At 44.6% G+C, this 12636-nt stretch overlaps 1 protein-coding gene across 5 annotated transcripts in view; it reads left to right on the forward strand.

Annotated features, from left to right (window-relative positions):
• The first annotated feature begins 5860 nt into the window (after positions 1–5860).
• The window catches only part of SCUBE2 (signal peptide, CUB domain and EGF like domain containing 2), a 61785-nt gene continuing 55009 nt past the window's right edge, over positions 5861–12636 (forward strand). For 2 of the 5 annotated variants that reach the window (XM_074372421.1, XM_074372423.1), the window contains exons 1-2: positions 5865–6158; positions 7318–7440. In XM_074372421.1, coding sequence (XP_074228522.1) covers positions 6038–6158; positions 7318–7440 — 244 coding nt within the window. In that variant the 5' untranslated portion in view covers positions 5865–6037. Of the gene's footprint in view, positions 6159–7317; positions 7441–12636 lie in introns of all 5 variants that reach the window. The other 3 variants (XM_074372420.1, XM_074372424.1, XM_074372422.1) reach the window with 3 other exon arrangements.

The raw sequence follows: 12636 nt of genomic DNA on the forward strand, positions 1-12636 counted from the left end.
GAGGATCTGATGTCAGACATCTTGACATTGGGTCCTGGTCTGCCACCTCCTAGCAAGTTACTTAACCTCTCTTCATTTCAGTTTCTGTATCTGTAAAATGAGGATCATGATAATATCTACTTCACAGAGTTTCTATGAGGGTTACAAGAGAAGTACTTAGTGTCTGACATTTAGTATTTAGTTAATGCAAATGTTAACTATTATCATTTTTAAGTAAAAATTTACTGGAGAAATTTTAATCCTCTGTAAGCAAAAGAATGTTGGTGCAGTTTTCAGAACCATTGAAGAAATAAAAGAGTCCTGGCAACAACTTTGTGAATAAAACAATTATTTGTTACTCAGGCTCCAAGAGGATTCGACCCTACCCAACTATCTTTCTCCCACCTCATTCAGAGGATTACTTGCTACCTAGCCAAAGTTTCCTAATGGAGGCTTATCTGGAACTGAATAGGAATATTTGGGGGCTATAAATAATAGAAAATCCAATCCCAAAACCCACAATGAGCCACCACTTTGCATCCATTAAGATAGCTATTATTTAAAACAAAACACAAAACAGAAAGTAAGTTTAGGTGAGATGTGCAGAAATTGGAATCCTTGTGCATTGCTGGTGGGAATGTAAAATGGTATAGCTGCTATGGTAATTAGTATTGCAGTTCCTCAAAAAGTTAAAAATAGAAATATCATATGATCCAGCAATTCCACTTCTGCATATACAATCAAAAGAACTGAAAGCAGAGACACAAATAGATACTTGTATACCCATGTTCACAGCTGTATTATTCAAAATAGTCCCAAAGCAGAAGCAACCCAAGTTTCCAATGACAGATGAATGGATAAGCAGAGTGTGGTATACATGTGCAATGGAATACTATTTAGCCCCAAAGAAGGAAGTAAGTTCTGACACATGCTACGGTATGGATGAACCTTGAAGAATTTATGCTACATGAAATGAGATGGTCACAAATACTATATGATTCTATTCATATGATGTACTTAAGAGTAGTCAAATTCATAGAAACGGAAAGTAGAATGGTGGTTGCCAGGAGCTGGGGGTGGTGGGTGGGGAGTTTAATAGGTACAGAGTGTCAGTTTTGCAAGATGAAAAAAGACCTGGGTATGGATGGCAGTGATGGTTGCACAACAATGTAAATGTACTCAATGCCATTAAATGGTATACCTTAAAATAGTTTAAATGGTAAATTTTATGTTATATGTATTTTACCACAATTTTAAAAATTAAAAATAAAAATTAATTTAAAAAACCAATTCAAGCAATAAGGTAATGTACTGGCACATATAATTGGAGGTCCTGAGGAGGGGAGGGCCTCCAGGTTGGCTTCAATGCTCCTCTTGGTTTACCCTCTTTGGGTTGGCATCAAGATGGCTGCCAACTGCCAAGATGGCTGTATAGTTTCTCATTTACAACTATACCACAGGAAGAAAAGAAAATGCTTCCCTTCCACCCTTTCAGGCAAAGGGACTGAGATTCATTCTGACTGGAACACTGTCACATGTTTATCCCTGAACCAGTGACTGCTGAGGTGGGAATGGAATGAAACAGGTTGATTGTCTTAAGCCAATTCCAGAGCCTGAAGTTGGGGGTGGGGCAGCTTCCCTCCTAGGAACAGGAGCTGTCTGGGGAAGGGATAAATGTCTGTTAGGAAGGAGGAAGGAGCAGATGGAGATGGGTAAGCAACAAGAAAAATTAACTACTTCATATGTAACTCAGACATACTGAAAAAGTTTTCCAGGAGATGAGAAAGCCCAGCCATGGAGGAGAAATTAATGTGTGTGCAAGAGCAGATGGGTTTCTTTTTCTGCGTTAGTTTTCAGGACGTACTAACCTGCAGACATGAGTACTTTCATCCATTCCTCATTGTTGTTTGAGGGATATCTCAGCAAACACCTTTTTCCTTGGGGTATAGTAATATTTATTAATCAAGATGTTACTCTTCATTTATAATATTTATTAAGACCCACTTCATGTCTTTTAGGCAAAAGGAAGAGCATGAGCAACAGAAAACATGTGTGAGGAGGAAAATGACGAACTCCTGGTATGAGCAGTTTGATGTTGCTGGAGCAGAGCCTGTGGGTAAGGGAGTACTGGGAGAGAAGCTGGAAAGGTAGAAGGGGAGCAGATCATAAAGGTCTTTGGCTAGGTAGTTCTTGTTTTAACTTATTTTTTGTGGTAAAATATATACAGTAAAGTGCATAAAGTGCTTTAAACTTAAGCCAACATCTTAGTGAATTTTTACATATGTATACATCCATATAATCACCCAAATCAAGATCTAAAACATTTCCAGCATTCCAGGAGGTTCCTTCATGTTTCTTCCCAGTCAATACCCATCCCCAGAGGGAACTACTATTCTGGCCTCTATCACTATTACTTAGTTCTATCTGTTCTTAACTTTCATAGAAGTAGAATTATACATGTACCTTTTGTATCTGGCTTCTTTAACTCAATATGATAATCATGAGATGCCTCAGTGTTGTTAAATGTATTAGCGTTTGTTCATTTTTTTGCTCCATAATATTCCACTGAGTGAATATCCCACAATTTGTTTATGCCTCCTCTGGTTGATGGCTATTTGGGTTATTTCCAGTTTTGTGCTAGTGTGAATACAGCCACTATGAACATTCTTGTCTATGTCTTTTGGTGAACATACACATTCATTTCTCTTGGGTGTATAGCTAGCAGTGGGTAGTGATGTTTTGCTTTAGTAGATACTGCCCAACAGTTCTCCAGATGGGTTGTGTCAAGGGAGTTTGGACTTTAGCCTGAGGAAGACTGGGAACAATGTGATGAAATTTACATTTTACTCTTGCAGCCACCGAGGAAGATGGTGAGATTCTGGACAGGGAGATCAATAAGGAACCACAGGCTAGGAGCAACAGACCAGATGAGGGACGATGAGGCCTGAGCTCTGGAAGCTTACATGGCAGAAGAGGATGGTCTTGAGGGATGGTAAGATGGTCAAGTTGACATGAGTGTTTGGATGTGGTGGGAAGAGAGAGGATGGAATCCAGGATGACTGCCAGGTCTGACTTGGTGCTGGCAGAGTGGTGGAGCCTGGCACTTGAGAAGAAGCAGGTTTGGGAAAGAAGATAAACTCTGTTTTGAACATGTTCAATCTGAGGGACCTGTGGGAGATCAAGGCAGAGGTATCTAGTAGGCAATTGGATACATGAAACTGAAGCTAAGGGGAGAGATTAAAGCTGGAGATTTCTATTATGGAAACAGGGGAATGAGCAAACCATCAAGGAGAAGATGTGGAAAGAGGATCCCACGAAGATGATCGAGAAGGCATTTCCTGAAAGGCAGGAGGAAAACCAGGAGCTTGCCTGCTGTTGAGGAAACCCAGGGGAGGGAGAGTTTTTAAAAGGCTTCAGAGGCTGCTGAAGAGTCAAAAAAGATGGGCATTGAAAGTTGTCCGGTGATTGCAGAGTTTACCTTTGCCATATGTAGCTCAGGGGCACCACAGCTTCTGCTTCCACAGTCTTCTTCGTGCCAGAAGCCCACACCAGTGAGACGGGGCTGGCTGGGCTGTCTTTCCTCTCTGGTCTGGTTCACGGCCTCTCAGCCTGAGGGAGGGGAGAGGGAGATGCAGCCTTAGTCCAGAGACAGTGTGGGGACCTCAGTGGGACAACAGAAGGCAAACAGCAGCTAGCTCACGGCCCACCAAGTCCCTCCTGACATTGGAACGCTGAAAACGTTGACATTTGAGCACAAATTTCTCCCAGAGACTTTCCCCTATGGAAGTTCCCAGTTGTAAACCATATTGACTTTAATCTGAAGTGTCAGAAAGGTTGCCCAGGAATCTGGGAGCTGACCAGCTGAAAGCACATTTGTATGGAAGTCAGGGCAAACAAAACAGGATTCAGAACATTTTTTGAGATCTGTGCCAATGGTAAACTTTTCCAGGAAATACAACAAAAACTGACCCTCTTGGTTAAAAAAAAAAAAAAACACAGTGGGTCTTATAATTAATTTGCATTCTTACTGAAATATAAACTTGGGGAAACAGTGAAGGGAAAGAACAGCATGTCTTATTTCTTACCAGGCACAAGGGGCTGAAGGAGGCTCCCATAAGAGTTTAATGGGCAGCTTTATGTATTTATTTATATGCTTTGACTGGAGCTGAAGAGGTCTGTGCCACACAATGGGCAGTTTCTAGTTGGATTTTTAAAAGAAAATAACTTTGATCATTTCAAGAGCAATGAAGCCTGATGCAGCAGAGAGAAAAGAAGGCGGTAATTTATGGCTACCATTAAGGACACAAAGACAAAGGCGGAGAGAATGTTTCACTAAGTGAAGATTTACAAATGTGTAAAAACCTCCCTTATGACTAGAAATAGCTGAGTTGTCTCTCTCAGCACCAAACAAAAGGGGGTGGGAGAAAGGAGCCAAAGACAGAAAAAGGGATGCAACCTGCTTGCCTTCGCTGGGGATGAAAAGGTCAAAAGAAAAACAACCACAGAAAAGTTATTTTCTCAGAATTCTCCATCAGACAGCAGCACTAGCAATGAAGACCCAAAGAGGCAGTCTCAGTCTGGGCGCCATGGGGATGGGAAGGGCAGGGGCAGCCAAGGAAGGGCGATGGTCAGGGAGCTCAGGGAGGGCGAGGAGCCCAGGAAGACATGTTTTTGTGCCTGAGCCAGGTGGGGATTTTTTTTTTTGTAATGTTTACCTTTTTTCTGATTATCAAAGGAATGAATACATACATACATATATATATATATATATATATATATATATATATATATATATATATATAAATTCCTCTGATAATTCATGTGTGTGTGTATACACACACACACACACAGATGTATGTATATAGTCTCAGGAGATACATACATACAAGAGAAAATCTAATTAAACATTAAAATCCCTGAGTATGGTGTTTTGTTGCATCTGGGAATTGCTGCTACTTTGCTCCTGGAGTGGTGCTGATGCTATGTGTGGTGGGCTCCAGTCACCTGTCCCTGCGGTGGTGTGGGAAGACCCTGTGCAGGTACATTCCCTTGTAAGGATGTCTTGCTTGGAGGGCCAGATGACAAGCAATGCCTGTATCTGCAGCTGGCCAGACCTGCTGTTCATGAGTTCAGGTGTTCGCAGATACCACCTGTGCCCTAGGCAGATGTGGGCTGTCTCTTGTCCCTGGTGGCTCACCCTTGACCTCTGGTGCCCTTTCCCTGCACCTTTTAGCTGCTCTGAAGAGACATTTAACCGGTTTTCAGTGAAATGAACACTTTCTGTTGTGATTCTGGGCCCAGCAATGTGCCAGAGAGGGACAGTCTCAGCGTGCCCCTGGGTAGGACAAGCCGGCCACCTCGCTCAGAGCACTGTGGGGCAGGGGAGCAGAGAAGGCCTGAGTTAGGCAGAATGGAGAAGGGTGCAGAGTGTGCTGAGGTGAGCAGAGAAGCTGGTGTCACCCTTTCCACTGAGTTCGCCTGAGGGTCCAAGTATGTGACATCACTTTCACTCCATCTACATTCCCCCTCCCAAGTGGAGAGGTGGGTAAGCCTCATAGGTGGCTTTGGGTTGGGGACTATATAACCTGAGCTACACAGGTCACTTTCTGGGTGCCCCGTGTCGGAAAATGTCAGGCTAGAAGTGTTGTTTGTCCTCACAAGAGGGACTGGGTCAAGTTGGAGAACACCGCAAACGGGCGGATAACGAAGCTCTCTGAGGGCTGGAGCGTGGCGGAGGGGCCGGAGCGGCGGCTTTGGCGCGGGGGCCTGCGCGGGGCACTCCGCCCCGGCGGGCCCGCCCCGGCCAGGCCGACAGCCGCCCTCCGGCCACTGCGGCCGCGCCCCCTCAACCGGGCCGGGAGGGGGTAGGGAGGGAGCCGGGAGGGGCGCCCGGGGGAGGACCGTGTGAAAATGAGGCCGGGGCTCGGGGGCCGGGCGGGGCCGGGCCGGGGGTGTCAGAGCGCGGCGGGCAGGGCGCCCACACACACCTCCCGGAGCCGCTGCCGCCGCGCTCTCCGCCCGCGCTCCGCCGCCTCTGCCCGCAGCCACCGCGCATTCCATGGGGGTCGCCGGCCGGGGCTGCCCCTCGGCGGCCCGGGCGCTGCTGCCGCTGCTGCTGCCGCTGCTGCTGACGGCGGCCGTCCCGCCCGGTCGGGGCCGAGCCGCGGGGCTGCCAGAGGGTGAGTGTCCGGCCGCGGGGCGCACCTGGCACGGCGGCCGGGGCGGGCGCCGGGAAGGGGGTCTCGGTCCGCTCGCGGGGGCACCAGGAGCGAGCGGGGCTGGGCTTGGCTGCGGCGCTCCGCGTGGTCCCCGATCTCCTGGGGCCCCACCCGCCGGCCAGGCCAAAGGCGCCGCCACCGCTCGGGCTAGAGGCCCAGGGCCTGAGTGCGCGGCCCGGCCTCGGACCCGCGGCTGATGACAGTTCCCGCCCCGGCCCCCCGGGAGCGCCTGCTGCTCCGACGCGCGCCGGCTGAGCAGGGGCGACGGCCTTGGAGGCTCTTTGCGGAGATGGGGAAGCTGAGGGGCTGGGGTCCACCGTGAGGCCGTGGCAGCTGAGCTCCTGCTTTCTTTTGGGGCCGGGAAGTTCTTCTATGGGCTTCAGGGTCGGCTCCAGGGATTCTTCTGTCTGCGGAACAGCCGCTGTTGGAGGACCCGAGAATAGCCGTTCTGTGCTAACTGGACTCGCAATACTTTAAACCCAGAAATGCTTCTGCCAAGGCCAGTTTCCAGGTTGAGAGGGTGGGCAGTGATGAAAGGGTTGCGGGAATTGGGGTGGGGGGCTTTCTTTTCTCTTTGCACCATCTGAGAGCTCAGGATTGTGTGCTTGGAGCCCAGGGAGAGCTTTTCCCCCATACCCCAAACGCTGAGAAGGCTAACAGACGCTGCTCAGTTTTCAGAGCGTTTTTGTCGACTGGATCTTACCTTCGCGGGCCTTTACGCTTGCCTACTCATGTGTCAGGCACTGTGCTTGGCCTCAGGGGCACAGACCCAATCTGTAATCAAGACACCATCTAGATGGGGAGACAGACAGGGAAACAGTGACAATGCGGTATGTGAGCACATCGTGGGGGACACCTCACCTACACTCTGGGGTCATGGCAGGCTTCCCAGAGGAGGTGGGTCTGAGCTGAGTCTTGAAGGCCAGTTGAGAGGGTGTCCCAGTCAGAGGGAATAGGCAGTGCCTGGAAATGGAATGGTTCTTCCCAGGGGCTCCCAAGCAGTTTAGCTGGTGAGATGTGAAGTGGGATGGGCTGGTGGGAGAGGATGCTAAAGAGGGGCCAAGGCCAGGTCACCCAGGGCTTGGGGCACCACACAAGGAGCTGCTGTGCTCTTTTGCAGACGTGGACGAGTGTGCCCAGGGGCTAGATGACTGCCACACCAATGCCCTGTGTCAGAACACACCCACCTCCTACAAGTGCTCCTGCAGGCCTGGCTACCAAGGGGAGGGCAGGCAGTGTGAGGGTAAGTGACTTGGGGACCAGCAGTGGATGAGCCAGCAGGGGAAACCCCTCACCTCTGCAGCTCTTGTAGTGCTACTCATGTTGGTAAAAGAACTTCTACCCTCACCCCCACCCCCACCCGCTGGCCTGGTGTCACATCACCCACTCTCTGAAATGCATTTCAGATCCTTAAAAAACAGGTAACATCAGGTCTTCCCCAGAGCTGATCAGTTTTATCTGGCTGTAAAATGTCCTTTTGTCTAGCTTCTGCAAAGGAGAAGAGGCGCTTTAGTATCTTTTGGTCCCACTCAGTTTAGGGGCAGAAACAGCATGTTGATCAGGAGATCCCTAGCTACCAGAGCAGGACTGATCCTATGCCTCCCTGAGGCAGCTTGCATCCTCGCTCTGGAGTCTGAGTGCCAGGGTCCTGCCTTCCCTTGAGGCTCTGGTGGCTCCATCGTGTCCATGGCTTTGGGTGGTTTGGCATTGTGACCTGCCAAGCTTTAGAGCTGCACTAAGAGCTCATCTCATTTGGAGCCGCAAGTTCCCTCTGGAAAGATGTTTGCAGAGGGATATTTTGAGCCCTTATAGCTCCAGGTCTGGGAGCCCTGAAGTCTGGACTCTGCCATTCTGTGTTCTGGGCCACTGGAGATTAGCTCAGCGTCAGGAGCTCTGAAGTCAGGAACTGGCTGGAGACTGAACTCTCATAAGAGGAGGCTGCTCCTGGGGATGGAAACTGTGGCATGTTGGAGCTGGCAGGGCTCTTCAGGCAGCTCTGAGCCAGTCCCATCCTTCATGTTACTGATGGGGACACTGAGGCCCAGGGGAATTGGGAAAGGGATTGTGGACACGATCACACAGTTAGCCTGCAGGTGAAAGAAAGTCAGATCCTCACTCCGGCTCTGCGCCTGGCCCCACATCTCTCCTATTCACTCAGCCTCCTGGTGTCCCTCTTTGGTTGGGTGAGAAATCCTAATCTTTATGGTCCTCTGTGTGCACAAAAGGCAAAACTCCTGCCTCTTCCATCAGAGGAGATGTGCTCCTAGTCAGGTTCACAGCAAGTGGTGCTGGCAGTCCATCCATAAAGCCTTTCTGTCTGTCCATGTTCGTATTTTCCCAGAGACAGACAGCCATCTCTCTCTCCCTCTCTCTCTCTGCCCTACATCATGGGAGGCCAAAAGACTACCTCTCTGAAACATCTCTCTGCCAATTCCTCTGTACCACATCCTCACTGTATTAAATATTCCATTTACAGTACTGGAATTCACACATGTTGGTATCTTGCTTGGGGTAAAAAATGTTCACTTTTTCACTGTGTCCTTTGGTTACTGTATGCTCTCTAGGGGTAGAAACCATGCCACGGTTTCTTTTGGATAAAGTACACATTTAGTAAATGATGTTGAATGACAAGTGGCAAGAGTTTGGTTATTCTTAGCTGTAGGGTTTGACTTATCACTGATGCAATTTAATTGCCAACATTTTAGAGTGAAAAGTCTACTATTTAGTTTAAAATAATGATTGACTAGCATTGCTGCTTTATACATTTATATTGGTTTTAAAATAACCTGTGATTATTGTTATAAAAAGTCAATACAAAACAATACAAAAAGTGTGTAAAGTGAAAAAGTAAAGACCCTCCTATTCCTTTATCCACAGGCAATCACTGTTAACAGGGGGCATATATTCTTCGTACTGTCATTTTAAACCCTAGAAGGATTTGATCTTTTGAATACTTGTAGTATTTATAAACCTAGTGAGTAAGGACGTCCCTGTTATTTTGACTTTCTTGTTACAGGCATTCAGAAATGGAAACTTTCTTTTAAGAAGGAAAAGGAGAGAAAATAGGGGTTACAAGGATTCAAAGATATAGATCTTCAAAGACATAACTCCTTTGTGTATGTTTTCTGCCTTAGTAGTTTTTAAGCCTCTTGGGTCCAACCTGTGGTATCATTTGTATTGTGATGATCACTAGCATTACTGCCCCGTTTGAGTTCAGGGATCGGGGACTGGTTTGTCCCGAATGAACAGAATTTTATCCTCCGCACAGTTTCTTCTGCCAAAATATTGGAAAAATGGAAGTATGGGCCCTGAATAAGTATTTTTTAAAATAATGTGATTCAGAAGTGGCATTAGGTAAATGTTTTATTCTAAATGATCTTTGCTTATATCCAAGACTTCGAGAGGGGTTGTTTCAGTGGTCAGTATTCATTATATGGTCCGTACTTCTCAGTTTAAGGATTGGAATCAGGTTTAATGGGGATAAATCTAGACTTGGCCTTTGTATTTTCCTTTTTTTCACTTTTTATTTTGAAATAATTTTAGACTTCAGAAAATTTGCAAAAATAGTGCAGAATTCACATCTGTCACTTATCTTACTCTGCTGTTAACAGCTTATATAACCATAGTACAGTATCAAAACCAGGAAATTAACATTGGCACAATATTATTAACTAAAGTATAGACCTTATTCAGGTGTCACCAATTTTTCCCTAATGTTCTATTTTTTTTTCTTCCAGAATTTGACTCAAAGTCCCACATTACATTTATCTGTTGTTTCCTTTGTGTCTTCCAATTTGTGACAGTTCCTCAGTCTTTCCTGGCCTTTCATGACATTGACACTGATACATTGATGAGAATTGTTCAGTTCTTTTGTCTGTCTTAAGTTTCCACATGATAAGAAGTGATGTGGTAGGAACAGACATGGTAAGAGAATGTTCTGTTTTCTCGTGATAAAATTGAGGTTATGCATTTGTGTACAAAAGTGCAGCTTTCTGCAAAGCTGCTACTGAAGTGCTGTTGTGTGCTCTTCAGTGCATCTGGGGCACACGATGTCAACATGTCTTACTACAGGGGATGTTAATCTTGATCATCTAGTTTAGATGGTGTAGTCTGGGTTTCTCCACTACAAAGTTACTCTTTTTCCCTTTCTTGGGGCAGGTACCTTCAGCTTATGCTAATATCCTGTTCTCAAACCTTTGTCCACTAATGTTAGCATCCAACTGCGGATCTTGCCTGCAGCAATTATTACTGTGATTTGTGCCTCTTGGTAGTTTTGTATTTCCCTTGTTCTTTATACGTCTATGAGTTGGAATTCTTCTGTAAGGAAGATCTGTCCCTTCTCCTCCATTTACTTATGCATTGATTTATGTGTTTATGTATTTATGCCAGTATACACTCATGGGTATTTATTTAATTCTATACTTATTTATTTTTGGCTCAACTTGTTCCAGCTTTAGCCATTGGGAGCTCCTTCACATTGTCTCCTGTATTCTTTTGACATGCCACCATCCTCTTTTGAGAAATTCCTAATTTTTTGGCACCACAAAATTCTCCAGACTCATCTTGTATTTTCTGCTCCCCAAGCCTGGAATCAACCACTTCTCCAAGGATCCCTGGTTTTCCTTTAACTGGAAAATGGTGTGTAGAAACTAAGACCTGGATGCTTGGTGTTTTCATTGTTGCTGGAGTGTCATTACTCCTAGGCCCTCTCAGTGGTCATAGCTAGGAAATCTATTTATGTATGCTAATCCATACATACACACTTATCTACATTTATTCCTTATATCTATCCACTTCTACATATGTTAAAAACAGCAAGTTACACTCATACTTCAGATTGCAAAGCAATATGACAGGATTTATAAGTGTTTTCTCCAACAGTGAGAAACCTGGCTCTCATTATCTGAAGTATATTAACCTGTTTGTTCAATCCTGGTGTTCACATAAAATATTTACAGAATTACTAATCCATAATTCTGTGAGTTAAACAGATTTAATAATTAGGGTACAGTATTTGTATGCAACTATTTTTGTTTTTAGCCTTAACAACATCCAAAGATATTGTTTTTCAAAGTTACTTAGAATAGTTCTTTTCTTCCCCATCCACTTCAGTATGGTTATGTAATTCATTTATGATACAGTTAGATTCATTTGTTTCTCTCTGTATTCTGTTTTTTATGCATCCCCTCACCCCTGCCCCTGCTTCTTGGTTGATTGTGTATATGTATGTATGTACATATGTATTCATGTGTGTAAAACCACCATGGTTCTGAAAGTCGAAGCTATACAAAAGCTCAGAGAAGTGTTACTCCCTCCTCCTATTCCTATCCTGGCCCCATTCTTCCTTATTTCCACCCCTTCTCTCACACACAAATCTCTGTAGTTTCTGGTTTATCCTTCCTGTAATTTTTTTGCACAAATAAACAGCTAACTATGTATTTTCTTTTTAACTACTTTGCTGCATTATAATTTACATAGCAAAAAAATTCACCAGTTCTAAGTAAGTGTACAAATCAGTTATTTGGGTAAATTACTTGAGTTGTACAGTCATCACATAATACAGTTTTCAGGCATTTTCCTTATCTCAGTAACATCCTTGTTCCCAGCCCCAGCTCCAGGCAACCACTAATCTACTTCCTGTCTCTACAGATTTGCATTTTCTGGACTTTTCATATAAATGGAATCATACAATATGCAGTCTTTAGTGTTTGACTTCTTTCACTTAGCATAATGTTTCTGAGGTTCATCCATGTTGTATCCTGTACTGGTGTTTCATTCTTTTTTATTGTTGACTAGTATTCCATGGGCATTTCGGTTGTTTCTACTTTGGGGCTACTATAAATAAAAATGTTGCTTTGAATATTCACCTGGAAATCTATATAGACTTGATTTTGCATTTCTCTTGGATATACACCTAGGAGTGGAATTTCTGGATCATATGGTAAATTTATGTTTAAGCTTTTAAGGAACTGCCAAGGAACTTTCCAAAGTGACTGTACCATCTCGTGTTACCATCAGCAACGTATAAGGATTCCCATTTCTTTACATCTTTGCCAACATTTGTCATTGCTTTTTTTTTATTACAATTGTTCTAGAGAGCATGAAATGGTATCTCATTGTGATTATAATTTGAATTTCTTGAGCAATTAATGATATGCATTTTTTCATGTGCTTATTAGCTATTAGCATATTGTCTTTGGTAAAATATCTATTCAACTCTTTTGCCTATCCTAAAATTCAGTTGTTTGTCTTCTTCTTACTGAATTGTAAGTGTTCTTTAAAACTCCTTTATGAGGTATGTGATTTGCAAATATTTTCTACCAATTTGTGACCTGTCTTCATTTTATTAGCAGTATCTCTTGAAGTGCAAAAGTCTTAAAATTTCATAAAGTCTAATTTATTAATTTTTAAATTTATGGATTGTGTGTTTGGTGTTGTA

This window comes from Camelus bactrianus, chromosome 10 (assembly GCF_048773025.1).
Source record: "Camelus bactrianus isolate YW-2024 breed Bactrian camel chromosome 10, ASM4877302v1, whole genome shotgun sequence".
NCBI lineage: Eukaryota > Metazoa > Chordata > Mammalia > Artiodactyla > Camelidae > Camelus > Camelus bactrianus.